Raw genomic sequence first — 27,368 nt, 5'->3', positions numbered from 1 at the left:
TACATTTTAATCTAATCAAAGTACCAGGATAGTGATGGCGCATGCGTCTAAAGAATACATGACCTTTCATGTCAATAGAGGGGGAAGAAATAGAAAACCACACAGTAACCAGGAGAAATAACTATTTTAATACGATATTAACACCAATGAAGAAGGAAACAAAATGTACAACTCTCCAAAAAAAAAAAGTTAACGCTGCAATGTTAATACTGACGTTTAGTGATCCCTGATAAGAGCTTTAATGGACATGTCTCTGGAACTAAACACGTCTAATTTAAAACATCTTAATAATCACCCGTGTGATACAAATGCATAACTCAAAACATCTGGGCTATACGTTCTGGTGCGCTTGACTCACAACGCCGCCAACGGAAGCGGTTCTGGAAAAGCAATTCAAACACACCACTGATACCTCCGACAAAACCATCCCAGGCCTGACGAGTACTTCTGTTAACATCTAGGACATGTGTACACAGCAGCATGGTGTCCTCTTAGCGAAGCCCTTGTTTCTCTTCAGAGTTACAAAAAAAAAGAAGAAAAAGAACGCTCATTAAGTCATCTCGTGAACACAATGAAGGGTTTTGTCTCGGGAGCCACTGGATCCATTACAGAAGAGAACAAACAGATGAACATTGATTGCCAGTACCGTTAGGCTGTGGAACGATAATCAGCTGGTGATGACAGAAGATAACGACGTGCATTGATCTCGTGGCCGGTGAAAATAACACTTTTCAAAAACATGTGCATTTGAAACCCACAAACGCTCGACATAACAGGCAAATAATTAGCACCGTGCAGGCTACTGTGTGTGCAAGTGGTTCCTTTGTGCTTGTGGTCAATAGTTCCAATCTAGTCCATTCAGGAACAACGTTCAAAATACTAATTATCCTGTCATAAGGTGATGAAAAGCCGTAGCTCTGACAAGCCAACACATAAATAAATCAAATAATGTATGGTAACTGAGTTGGCCCCAACCAAACCATTGTTCGTGCCAGGTCTGATTACCTCACGAGCACCTGGCTCCAGTGTCCCGGTACTGTATATAAAAACATCCCCCCCAAAACTTTTAACTTTTCAAATCAACCTTTTCGGGCATCAAACGAGTCCCGTGAACGCCCTCTCTCTGGAGCCAGAAAGACCGGTTCTGTTTACAGCAGCAACACTGGTCTGGTTCTCCTCACAGTACCAACGGTTTGCGTGTCTGAATGTTTACATCCGGTGTGTGTGTTTATGGCCGAGGAGAGGAGCTGTGAAGAGGAAGTGCTGCCCGCCTGAGGGCCGTGTCACCGGGAGTCAGCGCAGGCGTCGGGTGATGAAGATGACGATGAGGAGTCGTCGGGTCGTTTTGAGAGGGTCAGGCGGACGGGGGCTGGTGGCGAGGAAATTGGGGAAACAAAACGTCTAAATATGTGTCGAGGAGTGGTGGGTTGTGGGAAATATACAGCCCTCTGCGTGAGTAGTGGCTTTGTGTTTTTCCAGCCTGTGCGCGTGTGCGTGCATGTGTGTTTTACAGTCGTGACAGATTGATTGATGACCGTCGTAGCGCACTCTTCTGAACCCCTTACAGCTGACAGTGACAAGAGCACCCTGATGTGTACATGTCCAGCCCATGGCAAGTGTCTCCCATGAGCCATTTCCCAACAGAATGTATAAAAAGACTTAAGTCCACTTCTTACCGATATCGTATCATATTCATTATGGCTTCATTCAAAATATATATATACATATAAAAAGAAAAAAAAAGTGCCAAGTATTCCTGTATTACATTATGGGTTTTTCTTTTCCTTATATTTTTTTGTTAAAACATGGAGGGGAATTAACAGTCCTGACAGTGCGTCATGATCTCACTGCGAGGGTTCCGTCCGATTCTCTACAGCGCAGACGCAGTCTTCTAAAAACAACATGGAGGGGAAAGAGCAGAGGGACGGTATAAACCAATGTCTGTCTTCCTCACATCCTACCGTCTACTTCCCTTTTCTTCACAGGTCTCACACCTGCAATAATAATACAAAATATCTGAGGCCCCGCTGGGCCGGTGTCAATCTGTCCATCCATCCGTCTCTCTCCCGTCTTTACATACAGGTGACCTCCGCCTTCCCCTCCTCCTGTTCATAGACCCCCTCCTCCAGGTGGGACAGGGAGCTGGGGTACCCCCCTCCGAACACCGGGAAGCCTCCGATGCCCCCGGCGGCGGGGGACAGGTCTCCGGGCGGCGGGGGGGTGGGGTTGGCCACCGCACGGCTCACAGAGCGAGTGGAGGAGCCTCTCTGCAGAGACACGGCCTGGGGGGTTGAGACGGAGAGGAGGCGGGTTAGGAAAGAGTTAACAGAATGGGAGAGACACGGCCTGGGGGGTTGAGACGGAGAGGAGGCGGGTTAGGAAAGAGTTAACAGAATGGGAGAGACACGGCCTGGGGGGTTGAGACGGAGAGGAGGCGGGTTAGGAAAGAGTTAACAGAATGGGAGAGACACGGCCTGGGGGGTTGAGACGGAGAGGAGGCGGGTTAGGAAAGAGTTAACAGAATGGGAGAGACACGGCCTGGGGGGTTGAGACGGAGAGGAGGCGGGTTAGGAATGGAACAGAATGGAACCCCCCCCCCCACCTCATATTAACCCTTTCACTACCACACTACCAAAGGGTTAACCCTTTCGAAAACCACACTACAGAAGGTTAACCTTTCACTACCATACTACCAAATGGTTAACCCTTTCGCTAACCACACTACAGAAGGTTAACCTTTCACTACCACACTACACCGTCTGTAGTGTGGTAGTGAAAGGTTAACCTTTCTGTAGTGTGGTAGTGAAAGGGTTAAAGCTACGGTTATTTCTGACTCCTAAGCTGATAGAAAACATGGGATACTGGCTACGGTTCCCATGGCGACGTTCCAATCAGAGGTTATGTAAAAGACTTTGGCGTAATCAGTCTGCTCGACATTCATGCCGGTTAGGGTACCTTGTGTGTACCGTTTACTTTTATTCTTACTCATAGTATATACTCAGATTCAAATTCTGTATTGCCTATATTGTTATATTATACTTATATTATATATATATATTAATATTATTAATTATATTATACTTATTATGTATAATATAACCGATAGGGCATACAGACCCTCATCTGCACATTTGTTTATTTTTCTCATATTTGTTACATTCAGATACAATTTTATTGCCTATATTTATGTCTTTCTACCATTAACCTGCCCATACCTGTACCTCCCCTCTCCCCCATGCTACTATAATGCCAGAATTTTTCCCAAGGGGATCAATAAAGGAATATCTTATAAATCAGTTCCTGTGTGAATAGCATTATTGTATTTTATTGTGACAACTAATAAACAAAACTTATTGTGAAGCTATTCCATTTGGTGTCTACAGGGGGCAGTGCAGTCACACAAAAGGCTTTTCTCCCCATCAAAGGCTGTTAAGTAGACTGATCCTTCAAGTTCCTGTTCCACTCACCTGGCTCTTGTGCTGTGCTGCAGCCTGGCCTCTCACTGGCCTCTGCAGGAATACCACCTGCTTTGTGGCGAGGTTACCATCGCTGCACACAGACACACACATAAATAATAATAATAAATTATATTTGTAGTGCACTTTTCATTCACTAGGATCCCAAAGTGTTACAAGGTTTAAAAGTATAAAAAAAAAAAAAAAGTAGAAACAACACCACAAGAAAAGATAAAATCACAAGAAATAGCTAGCAATCAAAGGCCTTTTGAAATAGGAATGTTTTCAGGCCTGCTAAAAGAGTCCAGGCTCTGTGGTGCCCTCAGTTGGATGGGGAGGCTGTTCCACAGGTGTGGTGCAGCCGAGCAGAAGCGGAGCACACACACACACAGATCAATACTAGGTCATTTGCTAACACAGAGTGAAAAGGCAAAAGCAACATGCTAGTTGTTTTTGTACAAGTTGCACAAGAGTTTAGTGTGAGGGAGCGTGTATCTGCGTGTGCGTGTTGTGTTTGTGTTACCAGTCGTGTCGGAGGATGGGTGTGGGTAGAATGCAGGTGAGCAGCCAGCCAAACTCTGCCAGAGTGTGTAGGAGGGGCCCGTAGTCCGTCTTCACATTAGAGCCCTGTGTGTGCACACACACACACACACACACATGAAAGGCAGTGACAGACGCAGGCAATGCTCCTCCAATAAAGTCAACGAGGGAAGATGGTCCATATTTAAAAATGTATATTTAAATGTTCTCCATTTCAAATGGTTTTATTTATTTATATTTTCAAATCAATGCCGGAAATAATGTAAACTCAAGTGTAGCACCGATACGAAAAGGATCAAAAGTTTTTTTTAAACGAAGGAAGCCTTTTATTTCGTTACCCTCTTTGACTCCCGACACAGTTTCTCTGTTCATTCAGAACACGCCCTCATCACACGTTCATTCAGGACACGCCCTCATCACACGTTCATTCAGGACACGCCCTCATCACACGTTCATTCAGGACACGCCCTCATCACACGTTCATTCAGGACACGCCCTCATCACACGTTCATTCAGGACACGCCCTCGCCACACGTCAAGTCATTCAGGACACGCCCTCGCCACACGTCAAGTCATTCAGGACACGCCCTTGCCACACGTCAAGTCATTCAGGACACGCCCTCGTCACACGTCAAGTCATTCAGGACACGCCCTTGCCACACGTCAAGTCATTCAGGACACGCCCTCGTCACACGTCAAGTCATTCAGGACACGCCCTCGTCAAATCGCTCGTGTGAACGAGGCCGTTGGACGTGACCCGACAAGACGGACAGAGTCCTCACTGACAATCCACTGACCTCATTGACCGTCCACTGACCTCATTGACGTCACTGACCTCAATGACCGTCCACTGCTCCACTACGATAGTGTCGTTGGCGGGAGGCGACGTGCTTCTCTCCTCGTAGACAAACAGACCTTCCAGAGACCTGGGGACCGGCTCACCTGAGACACACGGAGCATCTGGTTATTCATCACGACTACGTGATATACGATCACAACGATCAGATCAGATCACTGGATAGACACCAACATGAGAGCTAGCGGTGTTGACACGCGTCTTCTCCGTTCTCACCCTGCACCCGTCGGATACTGCTACAAAGCCTCACCAAGATAAGATAAGATTTAATTTCCCTTAGGGGAGATTCAGGCAGCATGGGGGAGGTGGTACGGTACAGGTATGGGCAGGGTAATAGTAGAAAGGCAATAATATGAAAATGTGAGAAAAAATAAACAGTGTAAACAATATAATTAACTCTGAATATAGAAATATAAGAAAAATAAACAGTGTAAACAAAGGTGCAGATGAGGGTCTGTATGCCCCATCGGTTATATTACACGTTACTCTCAATAAATATGGCAATAAAGAATTTGAATCTGAAATTATACTATTGAGTATTAGAGTAAAATTAAACAGTATACACAAGGTGTAGTATACACAAGGTACCCTAACTGGCATGATATAAGTCATACGTAGTAGTTGTATATGGTAGCCACACAGACACATTTATAAAAATATCTACTCGACACACTACTATCGGGGGAAAATAAATAAATAAAAAAGACAATCTTCCAAAGGAGAGCGGAAACCAATGAGACGGAATAGATTCAGCTAAAGGAGGTCGAGTCACTGGAGGAGTGTCATTGAGATGACAGTGAACCAGATCTAGGACGTAGTGTGTGAATCCACTCAGAAAACACCGTCCATCATTCTGCTCACATTTATTACTCACTGCATCCTGTGTGATGAAGTGGGTCGGTCTTCTCCGGCAGAGAGGCCAAGTGGACACTGGTATCTGTTTATTGTACCACTGCTAGAGTGGAACTATGGACCCCGTCTGTCCGACACGCTCAGAGGACCGGCTTACGCTTTAAAAAAGGTCCCCAGAGTGCAGACTGAGCTTCGGAAAGTCAAGTATTTTTTAAATTTATTCCCACGGCTTCTTGGAATGACCTTTTACCTCTCGCTAGGAAGTAGGAATCAATACCCCGCTATCCTATGGATGGTTTAAAAACATAATTACAAATCTCCCTGCTTTAGTCTGTGACCATTTTTCATTTTGATCTTTAAAAAGAAAAAAATTTTCTAATATAGTCTACAATGATTTTTCTTTTCCTTATCTTTATTTTGTGTGTTTTATCCATTTTTAATTACGCCTGTAATCTCGACGACATTGTAAATGAGGGAAACCTCAACTGCCTTTTTGAGGATAAAGGAATGAATGAGCATATGTGTGTGTATATGAGAGTGTGTGTGTCTGGGCGGCTACGTGGCGTAGTGGGCAAGGCACTCGCCACGAAATGCTGGAGACGCTGGGCTCGTCAGTTCGAGCCCAGCGCTCCACATTTGCTTTCAGTTTAGCTGGTCGTCCGTACTAATACACATTGGCCGTATTAGGGGGTGGGAAACTGATGGGTGGGGATCGGGCGTTGTGGACAGCGACTCCTACAGGTCGGTTGGTGTGCCTGCGAAGTAGAATCAGGAAGTGTCGGGGGCAGCGTGAGCCTCCCACGCGTTACTCCTCGCCACTAAGAGATCGAGCTGCGCAGGTGAAAAGATGCGACTGCTGTTACCTCAAGTACCGGAGGGGACTTGTGCTATGTATGACTTAGTCCACATTGCAGCCGGCTTGTGGGAGGCAAGAAACAGCGTCCGTGACAGGGGAGGGTTGAATTGGATGATACGAAATTGGGATGGGAGAAAATATAGAAAATGGGAGAAAAAGTGGATCAAAAAGAGAGTGTGTGTGTCTATGTATGAGAGTGTGTGTGTGTGTGTGTGTGCTCATTTGCATGTTCATGCTTTCTTGTGTGAGAGGGGGGGTGGGGTCATGGAAAGAGAGAGGGGAAAATGAGCTGTGTGTATAAATATATGGGTCTGTCCAAGTATGAGTGACTAACACAGGGTATCTGCAGGTTTCAACAAGTTCAATTTAAGACCTTTTAAAATACCTTTTTACTACCACTTAAGAGCTAAATTGAATACCAATTTCACGACCATCCTAGTAAATAAATAAAAAACGCATAGCGACACTGAACTGGCGGCTGCACTACCAATTTAAATTCCATACAAGCTCTCGCCAGACGCACAAAGCTTCCGGTAGCCCCGCAAAAAACAACGACTTGAATACAAAAACATTTCATAACAGCCGGGCTGCCCCCCCAAAATGTAATACATGTGCAAATTAAATGCAAGACTTTTTAAGGCCATAAATTGATAATTATGAATTTAAGACTTTTTAATACCCTGCAGATACCCTGTAATAAGTGTATAGTCCCCAGATGTCTCTAACGGAACGTAGGCCAAATGCGTCCAAATTTTTATAGGATTCTATCACATTTTCATAACAATAGCACCCTGCGCCGTTTTCATTGAGGTTTCTTACAAATTAACGATTCTCTATGTTGTCCTTTATATGCCGATTATCATTAGAATCTTAAATTGTACCATATGTCCCCCTTTAGACAACATATGTAACGCTACCAGCGCACTTTTGTTAAGATAATTAGTTGGCCATTCTCGGTCGCTATACCGAGGTCGCAGTAATAGTTTAACGCTGTTCAGATCACGTCGGAGAATATAGACACATCCCAGTGACCTGCGACCTGTGCTAATACTCTTGGGAAATGCAGTGTTGTAGTTCTCAACATGTTCAGCCTTTAATTTGAAACCAATGCTGCCATCTACTGACAACAAAAAAGTGTTGTCTAATCGTCACCTTGAGAGCTACTTCCGTATACAGCGTCGCCCCAAACCCATTCTAGAGATTCCCACTTTTTGCTGGGAGTGGGGCGTGGCCGTATTTGGTCCCAGACAATAAGAGTGGCCGTGATTGGTCACTGTGACTAGCTAGTGGATGATTAAAGGGACAGTTCAGAGTTTTGGAACCCTAATCCTATTTCCTACTTGCCAACAATGATGTTGGTCGAGTCCTTTCTCGGCACAACCCATCACCGTCCCTCATACTAGCAGGAAACGTGGTCCGAGAGATCCCTTTAACTGGGGAATATGCACCAAGTCTGTGGTGGAACGGGAAGTGGGGTCACCGAGGTCAGGAGGAGAGCTCCAAATATAGACGCGGTGGAAAAGAAAGGGGGAGGGGCCAAGCCAAAACAGGAAGTGAACACATGTGAGTATGCGTACATGTGCGCGTGTGTCCGAGCCTAGGGGGAGAACATATAATCTTTTATGAGGCATAAAAATGGGAGCGGGAGTGAGAGAGAGGGAGGAGAGAATGAGAGAGAGAAAGAGGGATGAGAGAAAGAGGGCGATGCCACCCGGGCGTGACACAGACAGATGTGGATTTGAGGGGGATGATGCTGGCATGTCGGGCAGCGTGTTTCTAATCCCTCTCCTACTGTAATCCCGGGCCTGGCTGTGTTGTGTGCTGCTGTCTTACTAGCGACACTGATGGGAGAGACCGTTCCCGTGGAGAGAGACCTCCTCGTACAGCGACAACAAACCGTGGGACTGGGAACGACCGCTGATTGCTTACTAAGCCCGCCGGGCCGGACGGGCTGCGCAGAGGAGCGTCACATGATCCAGTCTAAGCTTTAGGTTTGAGCTGCATCAACAGCGATCTGATCTGTGGATTCCGTCTCCTTGTCTTGACCCTGAGGGACGGCGTGTTACGCCTCCACACTGGTGACGAAACATGCAAACCTCACATACCGCTAGGCTTTTTATCTCAGTACCTCTGGGCGTGTCCCAGTAGACGAACGAGTCCACCAACGACCAGCCCTTGCGGTAGTAGGCGGCGGTCAGCTCCAGCCAATCGGCCTCCAGGGCGCTGACCGCCTGGCCCTTCCGGGAGACGCGCATGGAGAGCGCCCCCTGGTGGTACTGGCAGGCCAGCGAGTCGAGGGGAGCGCAGCCCGGCGCCCAGGAGTGGAAGAATACCAGCAACCTTAGGTCTGGATGGAGAGAGAGAGAGAGAGTGAGAGAGAGAGGGAGGGAAAGATGGAGAGAACTATTTGGTGATTAGAACACTGGATCCTCCTTTGGTATTTAATGAACAAAACTCCAACTCGAACACCAGTGAAGGTTGAGTCTGGGTTGAAGTAGAGGCTAGAGGCCCTCAGGCAGGCAAGAGAATGAAGCTAGTCAAGTACGGCCAGTCAGTCAGACAACTCCCAATTAAGTTGACAATCTTGAGTGAGACACTACCTTCAGACTGCCAGCACAAATCAGTTTCTCGGCATATCCAGATTATATCCAGTTTGATTTGAGAATGTCTGGACAGTAAAAAGAAATCACAAAAAAAAAGAAAAAAAAAAAACACACATTTGGAGGTGGTTTGAAATACGATTCCAATCAGATTTATACAGATGAGTCTCAGTCCGGACGCTCTGGTTGCTAGGATTTCAAAGTGTCTTTTGCGTCACTCGCAATGTGACACAACGATGGCGTCAAATTGCAGAGTGACCTAAGTGCATCAGATAAGTGATGTTAGGTGGATATCCATTTAGTTAGCAATCAAGTTTGTTCTCACAAACACCACATTCGTGATGTAACAGACTGTTCTGTGTTTTATTATGTGTTGTACATGTGCATGTACATGTATTTAAGGTGCTTTGTCCCTTTTGAGTTGCCGTAGGGCAGAGAAGGTTGGCCGACATCCACGTGTTGGGTTTTGAAGGAGTAGAAGGTAAAGTTTGACATGTCTGAACACGTCCCATTTATTATTTCATCATTTAAGTTATACAGTTAGGCGTTACACTAACGTTACATAGTGTTGGCTAACTGTAATTGTTATATGGGTGTCAACTACCTTTAACAGTGGCTAACGTTACCACAGCACCTAGGGATGTCCGGGATGTCCGATATTATCGGCCTACCGATATTATCGGCCGATATCGGCATTAAAATGTGATATCGGAAAATATCGGTATCGGTATTTATTTTTACATTTCTATAACCTTTATTTACCCAGGCAAGCAAGTAAGAACAAATTCTGATTTTATTTATTGTCAAAAGTATGCATAATGTTATGTTAATTCCACAACAAGACATATGTAATGTTAATTACCTGAAATTATTAAGTTTTTTGGGGGGGGGGGGGGGGACCCTGGATATATCGGTATCGGTTGATATCGGTATCGGAAATTAAGAGTTGGACAATATCGGTATATCGGTATCGGTAAAAAAGCCAATATCGAGCATCCCTAACAGCAACCCATGAAGACAGGTTGGTGATGGCCGGACAGACAAATCCAATCCAATCCCTTCCTAATGAACCTTAAAGATCTGATTTGAGAAACAACGGCAGGCAAATGTGATTAGCTTCTCAAATCAGATCTTTAACCGTCTGCACTGTTAATTCGCAAGTGATCAGATCGGATGCGTGTGTCCAGACATCACCAACCTATCAGCATGGGCATTAGTTACCATTAATGGTAGTGGACACCCATAGAAGAAGAAGAAGAAGTCTTTATTTGTCATGCAGATTTCTTTAAACACACACATGCGACCCACAGGAACACACACACACACTGATGAAATGTTCTCTGCACTTCCCATCCCGTCGTCCTTCCCCCCAAGGGCAGCCGGGAGCAGACAAGGGCTGCGGCGAGCGTCGCGCCCCGGGGACCAATCCACGTGCTCCTGTCAGTCTTCGTCAGGGACGCGACAGCGTTAGCGACCTGTTGTTTTTCTATTGGGTTTATCTTTTCGGGGGGAGGGAAACCCTTGCGAGCACGGGGGGAGAACATGCAAACTCCACACAGAAAGACCCGGGAGATACCCCACCTGAGTACCTGGCAACACGGCAACCTGGTCCCCAAGCGGGAATCGAACCCAGGACCATCTAGCTGTGAGGTGACAGTGTTAACCACTACACCACCATATGAAGATAGCCAACTGTTAGCCAACACTATGTAGCGTTAACTAACATTAATGTTAGCCAACTTGCTACAGAGTTGGTAACGTTAGATAGTATTGTGTTTTTGCCATTAGAAAAAATTAAGCACTTAAGTCTCTCTGGATTTGATGTTGTGTTGTGAGTAACACACATTTTGACATTTTTAAATCCTATTTGAGCACAGAGAGGAAAGGATGAGTGGGATATGGAAGGAAAGGGTCTCACCAGGGCTGTACGTGTTCTCCTCCAGGTCTCTGTCCTCTGGCGGGGTGCGCGGAGGGCTCCGTGGAGGGCTCTTTGGACTGTGCACCCTGCCGTTGCCGACTCCGCTCACTTGCTGGAGGACCGAGCCCACGAATCGAACGCCCCCTCGGGCACTGCTGTTTACCTGCCGGTGGAGTCCCAAGGGGGAGCAACATGTTAATATATATAGCAGAACTCCATACACAATTATTACATTTAATAACGTGCTTTTAATACAGAACATTGGCTATAGCAGAACTCCATACACAATTATTACATTTAATAACGTGCTTTTAATACAGAACATTGGCTATAGCAGAACCTTTGCCAATGCACTGAAATAACTTAAGGAATACCAAACCAAAAAGTATATCAATATCCACATTTTACAGCAGAAACTAGTAATAGCTTGTGCTAGACTCATTAGACTGGTAGCTCCGTCATTGGAGTAAATGGTAAATGGTGCATTTTATATAGTAGCTTTTAACCAAAGCGCTTTGCGATTTCTGTTCTGCACATTCACCCGTTCACTCACACATTCACACACCGACGGCAGAGGCAACCATGCAAGGTGCCAACCTGCTCATCGGGAGCAGTTAGGGGTTAAGTGTCTTGCTCAAGGACACCTCGACACGCTGCCCGGGAGGAGCGGGAATCGTACAGGGAAACTTCTGATCGCTCTACCTCCTGAGCCACTGTCGCCCCTGATAATATTAGAGTACTTGGTATTGTGACGCATACAGTCTATATAAACATTACAGTATTGTAAGTGATTGATTGATTGATTGATTGAAAAGTTTATTAACAGATTGCAGAATGGGTACAGTCCAGTACAGCTCAATACATACAATTGTTAAGGGGATGCAGACCAGAGAAAAGACTTTCGTCTTGTTTACATCAGGGTCCCCCATTTTCAATTCATCATAACATATATGACATACATGACATACAGATAGACAGTACTGCTACATCTATACATTTATGACATATCAGATTTGCAAATACAGTACCGTTTGTGATACAAAAAGTGTCCAGAAAAAGAGTGTATATACATTTGACGTAGAAACTGTACATTGGAGGAGGTTGGGTGGGTGGGGTGGGGTTGGGTGGGTGGGTGGGGGCTGTACATTGGAGGTGGGGGGGGGGGTTGGGTAGGGGGGGGGGGCACTGTACACTGTACATTGGAATACTGACAAAGCCATACATGGTCTTTTACTGTACAACTGGGTTAGGACATTTGTAGGGGCCAGTTTTGAATTGCAGTCTCCCGTAGGTGTTCTTTCAGAGTGTTTTTGAAAGTGGGCAGGGATTCACATTCCTTTACAGCTTTGGGTAGGGCGTTCCACATTGATGTGGCATAATTGCGAAACGTGTTTAGTCCCTTGTTTGAGCCGAATCTGGGTTTAACATGATTTGTGGAGCTCCCTCTGGTGTTGTGATCGTGGTATTCACTGACCTTTGGGAAGTATTTTGACATATACATGGGTACCTTGGTCGCGTAGTGTATCTTGTAGACCAGGCCCATTGCAAGTTGCTGTACTCTGTCGTCTACTCTAAGCCATCCTAGGTTGTCAAAGTGGGCAGGGGTGAGGTGGGTTCTAGGAGTCAGGTCAAGCAGTAGTCTGACTAGCTTGTTTTGAGATGTTTATAGTCAGGTTGTCTTACAGCATACCGTCTATAAACGTTACAGTATCGTATGGTCAGGTTGTGTTATAGCATACTGTATACGGCAGTGGTGCCCAACCAGTCGATCGCGATCGACAGGTAGATCGCGGGCTGATTTCAAGTAGATCTTGATTAATAAAATTTGATTATTAAAAAAACATTTTTTTTTCTTTCTTTTTTTGCTAAAATCAACTCTTCCTCTCCTTGTTAACTACAACAAGCAATGCTAATTGTTATTTAAGATGAGGTCGGACTCGGCATTGACAGATTTGTGTTCATTATGCTGCTTTTATAAAGCCTCAAATGACGCCTTACAATATACAATTTTGGCTGGTAGCTCTCGGGCTAGGTGGTAAATAAAAAAGTAGATCTTGGTTCAAAAAAGGTTGGACACCCCTGGTATACGGTATAAACGTTAGTGTCGTATGGTCAAGTTGTGTTATAGCATACTGTATATAAACGTTAGTGTCGTATGGTCAGGTTGTGTTATAGCATACTGTATATAAACGTTACAGTATCGTATGGTCAGGTTGTGTTACAGCATACTGTATATAAACGTTACAGTATCGTATGGTCAGGTTGTGTTACAGCATACTGTATATAAACGTTACAGTATCGTATGGTCAGGTTGTGTTACATCATACTGTATATAAACCTTACAGTATCGTATGGTCAGGTTGTGTTACAGCATACTGTATATAAACGTTACAGTATCGTATGGTCAGGTTGTGTTACAGCATACTGTATATAAACGTTACAGTATCGTATGGTCAGGTTGTGTTACAGCATACTGTATATAAACGTTACAGTATCGTATGGTCAGGTTGTGTTACAGCATACTGTATATAAATGTTACAGTATCGTATGGTCAGGTTGTGTTATAGCATACTGTATATAAACGTTACAGTATCGTATGGTCAGGTTGTGTTACAGCATACTGTATATAAACGTTACAGTATCGTATGGTCAGGTTGTGTTATAGCATACTGTATATAAACGTTACAGTATCGTATGGTCAGGTTGTGTTACAGCATACTGTATATAAACGTTACAGTATCGTATGGTCAGGTTGTGTTATAGCATACTGCAGGGGTCAGCAACCTTTTTGACATGAAGTGCCTGTTTGAAATATAGTTGTAACTAGTGTGCCTCAACAATATTCAATGCATCGTAAAAAACATTTCTCTTAATCAGGTATTTTTAATGATAATTTTTACATTATTACATCATTATTGTTATTGTTATTATTAACAATATTAATATGATGGTTGTATCAACCCTAAATCTGAGTTGGGGCGGGGGTGCAATGCAGACAAACAGTTTTGCTTTACTGAGCTCCGTTATCTGGGGGCTGTAGTTGGTCACTTTAAGCTGCACACCGGAGCATCTTTTAATCCAGCTGTTTGCTGTTCTCTGATATTTTCTGACATTTCGTTGATGTGTCGCTCGACACTTCAAGCTGACATGGGGATATCTTTTATCCTTGATTTGATTGTCTCTTTGTTTGGCAAGCCTTCAAACAAAACATCTGAGCTACAGAGAAAAGCCTCCTTGATATACTCGACTTAAAAAAAAGAACCTGTGGGAGGATTTCAACAAGATAAAGGCGACAACAGTGCAAAATATTTCACTATAATATTTCCAAGCAAAAAATAAATAAAAAATATATATATATTTTTTTATGCTGCCCCCTGTGCCAATGAAAATGCCCCCGCGTGCCTATGCAGGCACGCGTGCCTAGGGTTGCCTACCCCTGGCATACTGTATATAAACCTTACAGTATCGTATGGTCAGGTTGTGTTACAGCATACTGTATATAAACCTTACAGTATCGTATGGTCAGGTTGTGTTATAGCATACTGTATATAAACGTTACAGTATCGTATGGTCAGGTTGTGTTACAGCATACTGTATATAAACCTTACAGTATTGTATGGTCAGGTTGTGTTATAGCATACTGTATATAAACCTTACAGTATCATATGGTCAGGTTGTGTTATAGCATACTGTGTAGGTATTAGGGCTGTCACTTTAACAAAAAATCAAATTCGAAATTCGTTGCAGAATTGTAGACATGTTCGAATTCGAATTCCAGTGTAAAAAAAATTTAATAAGAAAAAACCTAAACCTAAAAAAAGTCTAAGCTTATTTTCAAAGTTTTGGCAACTTTTTTTTTACCATGGTATGTTTGGTATCATTCCTTTCAGCACAGTCTCACCTATATGACCTGACCGTTAAATTTTTTTTTATTACATTTAATAACATGATTTTAATACAGAACATTGGCTATAGCAGAACTCCATACACAATTATTACATTTAATAACGTGCTTTTAATACAGAACATTGGCTATAGCAGAACGCCATACACAATTGTGTTATAGCATACTGTGTAGGTATTAGGGCTGTCACTTTAACAAAAAATCTAATTCGAAATTCGTTGCAGAATTGTAGACAAGTTCGAATTCGAATTCCAGTGTAAAAAAAATTTAATAAGAAAAAACCTAAACCTAAAAAAAGTCTAAGCTTATTTTTAAGTTTTGGCTACTTTTTTTTACCATGGTATGTTTGGTATCATTCCTTTCAGCACAGTCTCACCTATATGACCTGACAGTATATATATATATATTTTAATTAAATAATAATTCAAATTCGAATTTCTACCTTCAAGTTTGAAACTTGTGTTTTTATTAAATTCGAAATTCGAAAATAATGTGACAGCCCTAGTAGGTGTGAAGTGTACAGGTTGAGCAGTGTGAACAGACTGACCCTGTCGATCAGCGCTCTGACAGTATCACCAGTCAGTGACTCTCCCGGCAGCGGCCACTCCTCCACCCTCAGCATGGGGACACTGTGGAACAGGGACACCGCCTGCTTGCTGGGGGACAAACACACACAGAGACACACACACAGAGACAGACTTTACAGCAAACGTAATGGCTGCAATTGACCATATTCACACAGTGGCCATTTTGCTCTGTTGTATATTGCTGTTGCACTTTACCGTTACATTTGCACTCTGGTTGGATGCCAAACCTCTTTTCATTGTACTTGTGCTGTATAATGACAATACATTTCAACATTGAGCCAACATTGTTCTCTCCATCTTTTTTTCCCTCCCTCCCTCCCTCCCTCCCTCCCTCCCTCCCTCCCTCCCTCCCTCCCTCCACCCAGACCTAAGAGGTTGCTGGTATTCTTCCACTCCTGGGCCCCAGGCTGTGCTCCCCTGGACTCGCTACAGTACTCTATATGCGTCTCCAGGAAGGGCCAGGAGGTCAGCGCACTGGAGTTCCGATTGGCTGGAGCCGACCACCGCAAAGGGCTGGTTGATGGTGGACGCTCGTCTACTGGGGACACGCCCCAGAGGTACTGCTCCTCTCAGACAGAGCTCTACGCTCAGAGGTACTGCTCCTCTCAGACAGAGCTCTACGCCCAGAGGTACTGCTCCTCTCAGACAGAGCTCTACGCTCAGAGGTACTGCTCCTCTCAGACAGAGCTCTACGCCCAGAGGTACTGCTCCTCTCAGACAGAGCTCTACGCCCAGAGGTACTGCTCCTCTCAGACAGAGCTCTACGCCCAGAGGTACTGCTCCTCTCAGACAGAGCTCTACGCCCAGAGGTACTGCTCCTCTCAGACAGAGCTCTACGCTCAGAGGTACTGCTCCTCTCAGATAGAGCTCTACGCCCAGAGGTACTGCTCCTCTCCGACAGAGCTCTCTGCACGTCAGTAGTACTGTATGCTCTCTGAAACCTCACGTGACCGATGGGGCTGAGATAAAGCCAGCAGTGTGAGGTTTGCCTGTTTCTTCACCAATGTGGACCTAATAATGTAATCTAATCATAAGAGCAAAATGGCTGCTGTGTGAATATGGTCAACGCCCATAAACGTCTAGTCTAGTGGTTAAACCCTGGCCTCCGGGAACCAAAACCACTACCCCTGCTGGCCTAGGAGGGAGAGGGAGAGGACTGCCCCCTCTGTTCAGGTTAAATATTACAGGTGAGGTGTTTGTGAAGGATAGGTACTGTACTGGGACCCATGGAGACTTGTCTTTTTTTTTTTTTTTTTTCTATCATTTCTCTCTCCCATCCCCCAATTTAGTTGTTAATCTCGTTATGCCAATTCCCTTCCTGGTCATTGCACGCATTTCCCTATTGTCGGTCGGGGGAGGGTGTAGACTATTACATGCCTCCTCGATTCATGTGGAGTCACCAGCCGCTTCTTGAAAGAAGAGAAGAGGTTCATGCTATTTCCCCCAGATCCCCTCCCTGCTGAACAGGCGCCCCGACAGACCAGTAGGAGTCGCTGTTTTGCAATGACCGGGACTCATACCCCACCGGCTTCCTACCCGCGAACACTGCCAATTGTGTTTGTAGGGACGACTGAACAAGCTGGAGGTACCGCTGACAGCTGGACTCTGAACCCAAAGTCTCTCTGGTGGTAGGCGAGTGTTTAGACACCGCCCAGCCGCCCGGAGACTTGTCTTCTAAGCAGCTCTCACGCTGTTGAGACCCGTCCAGCTGGGCAGTTCATAGTTCACTTGTTATTGTCATTTAGCTGCAGACAACAGCTCATAAATCCTTTAGTGGCCCCAGCGGGAGATGGCTCCATAGCCTGCCCTCCAGGTCATCATGGTTGAGGATAAAAGTCTATCTAGGCTACAACGGTATGCATTGCTATTGCATTTTCAATAATGAAAAGTATGAAGTCGCCAAAATCCCCTTCCATTGGCCGCAGTGGGACCACTGTTGTCAGGGTAAATTTCCAGCCAATGACAACCCTGGCGGATGCCTATAGGCACATAGACCACCTAACCAAACCAAAACAACCTCTCGTCGTCGTCGTCCCCCCCCCCCCCCTCCCTGACACGCCAGTCTGACCTCCTGCAGACGTGTAGCATTAAATATGCAGCTCCTTCATCCATCATTCATCTCTTTACTACAGTGTGTGGAAGTGGGCGGTCGAGGTGGAGGTGACAGTGAAGGGGGGGGGGGGGGGGGGGGGGGGGGTCGCTGTGACTCAAGGAAACTATAAAAGAAGGAAGGGTTGTCACGTCACTGCGAGAACACACATCGGTGCCAAGTGTAGAAACTTTCAGGTCGGCCGACATGGAGTCGAAGGGGATCGTTATCTTCTCGTTTATGACCTGTTGTTTAAACATGGGAGCGACAGTGGCTCGGGAGGTAGAGCAGTCGTCTGGTAATCCGGAGGTTCCTGGCTCGATTCCCGCTCCTCCCGGGCAGCGTGTGGGAGTGTCCTTGAGCAAGACACTTAACCACTAACTGCTCCCGATGAGCAGGTCGGCACCTTGCATGGTCGCCTCTGCCGTCGGTGTGTGAATGTGTGAGTGAATGGGTAAAATGTGAGGAACAAATTGTAAAGCGCCTTGGATAAAAGCTGTTATATAAATGCAGCCATTTACCATTAAACAGGTTATTACCTCGGATGTCATAAAAATCTGCAATTTGTTGCTTTGTTAACTAGCTAACGTTTGATATATTGGTTGATGTATATTTCCTCAGGTATATTTAGAATTTTAATACAGGCTTCAATAGAACTGGCACCAAAGTCTGGCACCAAGCAGAGCATAGAACGCTGGTATTCTGTTGTGATGATGAGTCTGACCCTTCCTTCTTTTATAGTTTCCTTGTTGTGACTGAGGCAACTGTATCACATGGGGTCTTGGGAAGAGGGAATGAGTGAGTGAGTGAGTGAGTGAGTGTGTGTGTGTGTGTTTTCTTCTGTGTACCGCTGTGTGCGACTGTGTTTCAAGTTTCAAGTTCAAGTTTCTTTATTAGTTGTCATACAGAAGTACAGAATACTTTTATACAAAATGCTTCTTTCTGTTACGCTCCAGAGACTGTGCTAGACAAAAATAGATAAGTATAAAATAAAATAAGTATAGCAGTATAAAATAGAAGTCACGTATGTAGACACAAGTGTTCAGTATGTACATATGTACAATGTTCAATGCAGAGTAGAAGTAACTGAGTTACCATACAATATACTATACAATATACTAATATACAATATACTATATAGTGCAAAGGAGAAATGGGATGAAGTACAATTTAGGTACAATTTACAGTAAGGTGTAATGAGGTATGGGTTGTAGTGCAAATTCTTTACCAATAAATATAAAGTGTGTTTAGGTGTTCTAAAGTGTGTAAAGTGGGTGCTGCAGTGAGTTGTTTGTTTAAAGTGAGTGTGTGCGTGTGGATGTGTGTGCTGTGAGTGCATTTGATGGTTGTTACATAGTGTTATTGTTCGTTGAGCATCCTGATGGCCTGGGGATAGAAGCTTCTTCTGAGTCTTTCTGTGCTTGCCATGAGACTCCGGTATCGCTTGCCTGACCGCAGCAGTTCAAAGAGGCAGTTGTTTGGGTGGCTGGAGTCTTTGATAATTCTCTGTGTGTGTGTGTGTGTTTTCTTCTGTACACCGCTGTGTGTGTTGACTGTTTTATTTAGATCCCCAGTAGCCATTGCACAGCAGCAGCTATTCTTCCTGGGGTCCAATAACTTACATGGCGACAACACAAATAATAGTAACATCCACACTCATCACAATATATTGACAAAACACATTGTAACTGAGGGGTACAATTCCCTGACTGTATTACTAGATATGATACTTACTACCACTACCTTTGTACTTAATATTCGGCCACCCAGTACACGGCATAAATATATTATGATGAACACTGTCACGTAGATGAAACGGATCCAACACAAATGTACGAATTAGAAATAGGTCTTTATTTCTACACAGCGATGGTGTGTAGAGCAAGCACTTAATCAAATCAATCACATTTATGAATGGAATTAGTATGCACTTTTATGGCAAGAGTATTCGTCGGTATATCAATAGAGAATGTCCAATCTCTGAAGGCGCAGGTGGTACATATACGACCTGGAATAGTTTAAGGAATAACAGCAATGATACTTTAATGATTATAGGCTGGATACACTAGGGGGGGTTAATCCAGTCGCTTGTAAGCCGACAGGAGTAGGAGGGGGGGGGGGGGTAGAATCCGGCTGCCTCATCCGGCCAAGGGTATCCCAGGTGAACCCACTGTAGTGCCGTTCAATGCGCCGGCGATCCTTGGACCACAGATGAAAGCAGATGGACTCTTTGTGGGCCGGCTCTCTCCGGTCCACGGGGGAGAGACGTGAAGCGACCTCGTCTTGCAGAGCGTCTCCTCACCTTGCGTCCTCTCCAGGGGGGGGGTTCCAACACACGGCAGTGTCGGGGGTCTTTATCCATGGAATAATCAAAGTATACAAAGCATAATCCGTGCCTGGGAAGGCGGGCTGTCGTCGGTAGAATAATCCGGTATACAGGTCCACTCGCTCGTCGGCTCTGGGGCTCCTCGGGTGCAGCTTCACGTGGGGTCAACCACCCTGGATAAGCAGCCAGTTCTCTGCCCGAAACAATGGGGTACTGACTACGGTAGTATTCTCACCGCACGAAGCACTATATATTAACAGACTATTATTAGCTTAATAGACTACGTCCAACTCGACGATATAGTGCCAAATATGACTATTCAAATATTAATATACACGATGTCTCAATACCGATGGTAGGCGAACTTGGCCTTACTCCCACACATGGTGTCGCGGGGAGGCTTTACGTCTGTGACTCTATTGGAGGGTAAGAAACTGGACTGAAAAGAAAGTCCTACTTTAGTAGCGCAGTATATATACGCACTATGAACAAATAGTCCCATTAGTGGTGCGGTAGTCAGATTCCTACGCGGAACTAGGACTTGTTCGTACATGTGGAGCGGTACGTTTGAACTGGGTCTGAGGGGTATGGCAGCCTGGCACCAAGGTCTCGACCAATAGTAGAATGGAGACTATTATGGGATGTTCAGTAGGCTAGAATGGATATTCAATGCATATTGTACAAGGAATATACAAGGGATATCAGGGAATATTAGAGAATATACAAATACAATTAAATATATATATATAAATAAATATATATATTCGGTTTAATCTGGCCCTTCACAACACACATAAAAAACAATAGATAACACACCTAAACAAAACAAACACACTGCAATTAGACTGATTGATTGATTGATTGATTGAAAACTTTATTAACAGATTGCAGAATGGGTACAGTACAGTACAGCTCAATACATACAATTGTTAAGGGGATGCAGACCAGAGAAAGACTTTCGTCTTGTTTACATCAGGGTCCCCCATTTTCAATTCATCGTAACATATATGACATACATGACATACAGATAGACAGTACTGCTACATCTATATATTTATGACATACCATATTTGTAAATACAGTACTGTTTGTGATACAAAGAGAGCCCAGAAAAAAAAAAAAAAGTATATACATTTGCCGTAGAAACTGTACATTGGATTGGGTAGGTGGGGGGGGGGGACTGTACATTGGAGGTGGTTGGGTGGGTGGGGGGGGGGGGGGGGGGGGTGGATAGGAGTGGGGGGGGGGGTAGGTAGGAGGGGTGGGTGGGGGACACTGTACACTGTACAAACAAAACTGTACATTGGAATATTGACAAGACCATACTATACTTGGTAATTTACTGTACATTGGAGGGGGTTGTGTTAGGACATTTACAGGGGCCAGTTTCGAATTGCAGTCTCCCGTAGGTGTTTTTTGAGAGTGTTTTTGAAAGTGGGTAGTGATTCACATTCCTTTACAGCTTTGGGTAGGGCGTTCCACATTGATGTGGCATAATTGCGAAACGTGTTTAGTCCCTTGTTTGAGCCGAATCTGGGTTTAACATGATTTGTGGAGCTCCCTCTGGTGTTGTGATCGTGGTATTCACTGACCTTTGGGAAGTATTTTGACATGTACATGGGTACCTTGGTCGTGTAGTGTATCTTGTAGACCAGGCCCATTGCAAGTTGCTGTACTCTGTCGTCTACTCTAAGCCATCCTAAGTTGTCAAAGTGGGCAGGGGTGAGGTGGGTTCTAGGAGTAAGGTCAAGCAGTAGTCTGACCAGTTTGTTTTGAGATGTTTGTAATTTTGTTTTTAGCGCCTTTGAGGTGCTTTGGTACCATGAGGTGCAAGCATAGTCGTAGTACCCTTGAATGAGTGCTCCTGCCAGAGTCTTCAGGGTATTCTTGTTTACCAGTGAGGAGATCCGGTACAAGAATCGAGTTCGTTGGTTGACTTTTTTTATTACATTGGATGCCATTTTGTCACAGGAAAGATTTGCCTCTAGGATGGAACCCAGGTAGGTAATATCTTCTTTCCTCGTGACAATATTGTCACCCACTGTAACTGAGAAGCCGTCGGTCTTGCTGAGTTTGTTATTTGAACCGAAGAGAATGGACTCTGTTTTGCCCATGTGTAATGATAGTTTGTTATCAGCGAGCCATATGCAGATTTTGCCTAGTTCTGAGCTGAGGGTTTTTTCAACCTGTAACTTGTTCTTGTCAGAGACCAGCAGGGCTGAGTCGTCCGCAAACAGGAACAAGTTGCAGTCACAAGCTGACGACATGTCATTTGCATAAATTAGGAACAGTAGCGGACCTAGTATGCTTCCTTGTGGAACACCACAGCTTACTGTGAGGGGGGGGGATAGGGTACCGTTTACCTCCACCATCTGCTCTCTCCCCTCCAGGTAGGATTGCATCCAGCTCACAGACAAAGCAAATAAGACGGGCTCCGAATGAATCCATCATGAGGCATAAAAGAAAATATTGTTTGTTTCCTGTTGGTTGTCAGTTAAGGCCATGGGTAGGTAGGGAATTTATTTAATTTTTAATTTTATTCTTTCCCACGGCGACTATGGATAGGGAATTTCTTTATAAAAATGGATGCATGTACTCTGCCAGCATGTTTAATATCCATAATACTAAAGGTTTGACTAAGATTTTTATGAAACTTTATTAAAAAAAATAAAATAAGGGAGCTCCAGTAGCTCACCACGTACCGCGAGTGCTATTTCAGCACCGTGGACAACCGCGCTCGCGCGGATCTGGGGCTGAGCGCGTTCGAATCCCGGACGGCAGCCGTGCCTTTCCCAGAGTGTCTTTCCCCCCCATCTGAACCCTTTCAGCCTGCTTCTGTCGGTCGAACATGACCAAGTATGAATGCGAAGAAAAAGCGATAAACGCCAAAAGAACCAGGTGACTGGTCAAAGTTTAAAAAATAAAAATAAAAATAAAATAAGAAATTTAATAATAAAAAGAATTAAAAAAAACGCATAAAATAAATTGGGTCGCACCTAAATCGGCAGGGTCGGTCGGCAACCGGAAACAAACTATTTTTTCTTTTAGGCTTGATCTATGTAATAGATAAAATATAATTTAACATAGCCCGTGTAACCTTACTCCCCAATGATGATGTCACAGCAAACATTCGAACATGTGTGTGTGTGTGTCTCTGTGTGTGTGTGTGTGTGTCTCTCTGTGTGTCTGTCTCACATGTGTGTGTCTGTCTCTGTGTGTGTGTGTCTGTGTGTGTGTCTCTGTGTGTGTGTGTGTCTCTGTGTGTGTGTGTCTCTCTGTGTGTCTGTCTCACATGTGTGTGTCTGTCTCTGTGTGTGTGTGTGTCTCTGTGTGTGTGTGTGTATGTGTCTCTGTGTGTGTGTGTGTGTGCGTGTCTCTGTGTGTGTGTCTCCCTGTGTGTGTGTGTGTGTGTGTGTGTCTCTCTGTGTGTGTCTGTCTCTGTGTGTGTCTCTGTGTGTGTGTCTCCCTGTGTGTCTCTGTGTGTGTGTGTGTGCATGTCTATGTGTGTGTGTCTGTGTGTGTGTGCATGTCTATGTGTGTGTCTCTGTGTGTGTGTGTGTGTGTCTCTGTGTGTGTCTCCATGTGTGTGTCTCTGTGTGTGTGTCTCCGTGTGTGTGCGTGTGTCTCTCTGTGTATGTGTGTGTGTGTGTGTGTGTGTCTGTGTGTGTATGTGTGTGTCTCTGTGTGTGTGTGTGTCTCTGTGTGTGTGTGTATCTCTCTGTGTATGTGTGTGTCTCTGTGTGTGTGTGTGTCTCTGTGTGTGTGTGTGTGTGTCTGTGTGTGTGTGTGTGTGTCTCTGTGTGCATGCTCACCTGGGCCGGGGCCGTGCCAGGATGGCGCGGTACAGCAGGCTGAAGGGCATGGACCGGTGGCGCCCCACAGACAGGATGATGGGGTGCAGCGCCGTCAGCATGTAGCCCTGGGTGTAGTAGGGCTGCAGGGCCTGAGGCAGCTCACACAGAGAGGACACATACTGCACCGTGGGACGACTCCCTGCAGGGAGGGAGGGAGGGAGGGAGGGGGAAAAATGTCAGAAATATACCAGTGCTAGGGCGGCTACGTGGCGTAGTGGGCAAGGCGCTCGCCACGAAATCTGGAGACTGAAAGCAAATGTGGAGCGCTGGGCTCGAACAGGCGAGCCCAGCGCTCCACATTTGCTTTCAGTTTAGCTGGTCGTCCGTACTAATACACATTGGCCGTATTAGGGGGTGGGAAACTGATGGGTGGGGATCGGGCGTTGTGGACAGCGACTTCTACAGGTCGGTTGGTGCGCCTGCGCAGTAGAATCAGGAAGTGTCGGGGGCAGCGTGAGCCTCCCACGCGTTACTCCTCGGCACTGAGAGATCGAGCTGCGCAGGTGAAAAGATGCGACTGCTGTTACCTCAAGTACCGGAGGGGACTTGTGCTATGTATGACTTAGTCCACATTGCAGCCGGCTTGTGGGAGGCAAGAAACAGCGTTCGTGACAGGGGAGGGTTGAATTGGATGATACGAAATTGGGATGGGAGAAAATATAGAAAATGGGAGAAAAAGTGGATAAAAAAAAATATATATATATACCAGTGCTCAAAAGGAACCATGTGATGTGAGACAGTGTGTGAGACAGTGTGTGAGACAGTGTGTGATGTGAGACTGTGTGTGATGTGAGACAGTGTGATGTGAGACAGTGTGTGATGTGAGACAGTGTGTGATGTGAGACAGTGTGATGTGAGACAGTGTGATGTGAGACAGTGTGTGAGACAGTGTGTGATGTGAGACTGTGTGTGATGTGAGACAGTGTGTGATGTGAGACAGTGTGATGTGAGACAGTGTGTGATGTGAGACAGTGTGTGATGTGAGACAGTGTGATGTGAGACAGTGTGATGTGAGACAGTGTGCGATGTGAGACAGTGTGTGATGTGAGACAGTGTGTGATGTGAGACAGTGTGTGATGTGAGACAGTGTGTGATGTGAGACAGTGTGTGATGTGAGACAGTGTGTGATGTGAGACAGTGTGTGATGTGAGACAGTGTGTAAGACAGTGTGTGATGTGAGACAGTGTGTGATGTGAGACAGTGTGTGATGTGAGACAGTGTATGAGCAGTGTGTGATGTGAGACAGTGTGTGATGTGAGACAGTGTGTGATGTGAGACAGTGTGTGATGTGAGACAGTGTGTGAGACAGTGTGTGATGTGAGACAGTGTGTGATGTGAGACAGTGTGTGATGTGAGACAGTGTGTGATGTGAGACAGTGTGTGATGTGAGACAGTGTGTGATGTGAGACAGTGTGTGATGTGAGACAGTGTGTGAGCAGTGTGTGATGTGAGACAGTGTGATGTGAGACAGTGTGATGTGAGACAGTGTGCGATGTGAGACAGTGTGTGATGTGAGACAGTGTGTGAGACAGTGTGCGATGTGAGACAGTGTGTGAGCAGTGTGTGATGTGAGACAGTGTGTGATGTGAGACAGTGTGTGAGACAGTGTGCGATGTGAGACAGTGTGTGATGTGAGACAGTGTGTGAGACAGTGTGTGATGTGAGACAGTGTGCGATGTGAGACAGTGTGTGATGTGAGACAGTGTGTGATGTGAGACAGTGTGTGATGTGAGACAGTGTGTGAGACAGTGTGCGATGTGAGACAGTGTGTGAGCAGTGTGTGATGTGAGACAGTGTGCGATGTGAGACAGTGTGTGATGTGAGACAGTGTGTGATGTGAGACAGTGTGTGAGACAGTGTGCGATGTGAGACAGTGTGTGAGCAGTGTGTGATGTGAGACAGTGTGTGATGTGAGACAGTGTGTGAGACAGTGTGCGATGTGAGACAGTGTGTGATGTGAGACAGTGTGCGATGTGAGACAGTGTGCGATGTGAGACAGTGTGTGAGCAGTGTGTGATGTGAGACAGTGTGTGATGTGAGACAGTGTGTGAGACAGTGTGCGATGTGAGACAGTGTGTGATGTGAGACAGTGTCTGAGACAGTGTGTGATGTGAGACAGTGTGTGATGTGAGACAGTGTCTGAGACAGTGTGTGATGTGAGACAGTGTGCGATGTGAGACAGTGTGTGATGTGAGACAGTGTGTGATGTGAGACAGTGTGTGAGACAGTGTGTGATGTGAGACAGTGTGTGAGACAGTGTGCGATGTGAGACAGTGTGTGATGTGAGACAGTGTGTGAGACAGTGTGTGATGTGAGACAGTGTGTGATGTGAGACAGTGTGATGTGAGACAGTGTGTGAGACAGTGTGTGATGTGAGACAGTGTGTGAGACTGTGTGTGATGTGAGACAGTGTGCGATGTGAGACAGTGTGTGATGTGAGACAGTGTGTGAGACAGTGTGTGATGTGAGACAGTGTGCGATGTGAGACAGTGTGTGATGTGAGACAGTGTGTGAGACAGTGTGTGATGTGAGACAGTGTGTGAGCAGTGTGTGATGTGAGACAGTGTGTGATGTGAGACAGTGTGTGATGTGAGACAGTGTGTGATGTGAGACAGTGTGTGAGCAGTGTGTGATGTGAGACAGTGTGTGATGTGAGACAGTGTGTGATGTGAGACTGTGTGTGATGTGAGACAGTGTGTGATGTGAGACAGTGTGTGAGACAGTGTGTGATGTGAGACAGTGTGTGATGTGAGACAGTGTGTGATGTGAGACAGTGTGTGATGTGAGACAGTGTGTGATGTGAGACAGTGTGTGATGTGAGACAGTGTGCGATGTGAGACAGTGTGTGATGTGAGACAGTGTGTGATGTGAGACAGTGTGTGATGTGAGACAGTGTGTGATGTGAGACTGTGTGCGATGTGAGACAGTGTGTGAGACAGTGTGTGAGACAGTGTGTGTGAGAGAGACAGTGTGTGATGTGAGACAGTGTGTGAGACAGTGTGTGGTGTGAGACAGTGTGCGATGTGAGACAGTGTGTGATGTGAGACAGTGTGCGATGTGAGACAGTGTGTGATGTGAGACAGTGTGTGATGTGAGACAGTGTGTGAGACAGTGTGTGGTGTGAGACAGTGTGTGAGACAGTGTGTGGTGTGAGACAGTGTGTGAGACAGTGTGTGGTGTGAGACAGTGTGTGAGACAGTGTGTGGTGTGAGACAGTGTGTGATGTGAGACAGTGTGTGAGACAGTGTGTGGTGTGAGACAGTGTGTGATGTGAGACAGTGTGTGAGCAGTGTGTGATGTGAGACAGTGTGTGAGACAGTGTGTGGTGTGAGACAGTGTGTGAGACAGTGTGTGGTGTGAGACAGTGTGTGAGACAGTGTGTGGTGTGAGACAGTGTGTGATGTGAGACAGTGTGTGAGAGAGACAGTGTGTGAGACAGTGTGTGTGAGAGAGACAGTGTGTGAGACAGTGTGTGAGAGAGACAGTGTGTGGTGTGAGACAGTGTGTGATGTGAGACAGTGTGTGAGAGAG

General features: G+C 45.4%; 1 protein-coding gene across 2 annotated transcripts in view; it reads right to left on the bottom strand.

Moving 5' to 3' along the window:
- Nucleotides 1-109: 109 nt before the first annotated feature.
- The window catches only part of rftn2 (raftlin family member 2), an 84,499-nt gene continuing 57,240 nt past the window's right edge, over nt 110-27,368 (bottom strand). The window contains exons 2-9 of one of the 2 annotated variants that reach the window (XM_084310046.1): nt 23,796-23,976; nt 15,529-15,637; nt 11,078-11,240; nt 8,688-8,906; nt 4,813-4,937; nt 3,979-4,082; nt 3,468-3,549; nt 110-2,282 (exon numbers count right to left, since the gene is read on the bottom strand). In XM_084310046.1, the coding sequence (XP_084166172.1) occupies nt 2,073-2,282; nt 3,468-3,549; nt 3,979-4,082; nt 4,813-4,937; nt 8,688-8,906; nt 11,078-11,240; nt 15,529-15,637; nt 23,796-23,976 (1,193 nt within the window). In that variant the 3' untranslated portion in view covers nt 110-2,072. The remainder of the gene's footprint in view (nt 2,283-3,467; nt 3,550-3,978; nt 4,083-4,812; nt 4,938-8,687; nt 8,907-11,077; nt 11,241-15,528; nt 15,638-23,795; nt 23,977-27,368) is intronic. The other variant, XM_084310047.1, reaches the window with a different exon arrangement.

This window comes from Notolepis coatsorum (assembly GCF_963971535.1).
Source record: "Notolepis coatsorum genome assembly, chromosome: 3".
Lineage (NCBI taxonomy): Eukaryota > Metazoa > Chordata > Actinopteri > Aulopiformes > Paralepididae > Notolepis > Notolepis coatsorum.
The sequence above is the reverse complement of the archived record's forward strand: the minus strand, read 5'-3'. Positions and strand labels throughout refer to the sequence as shown.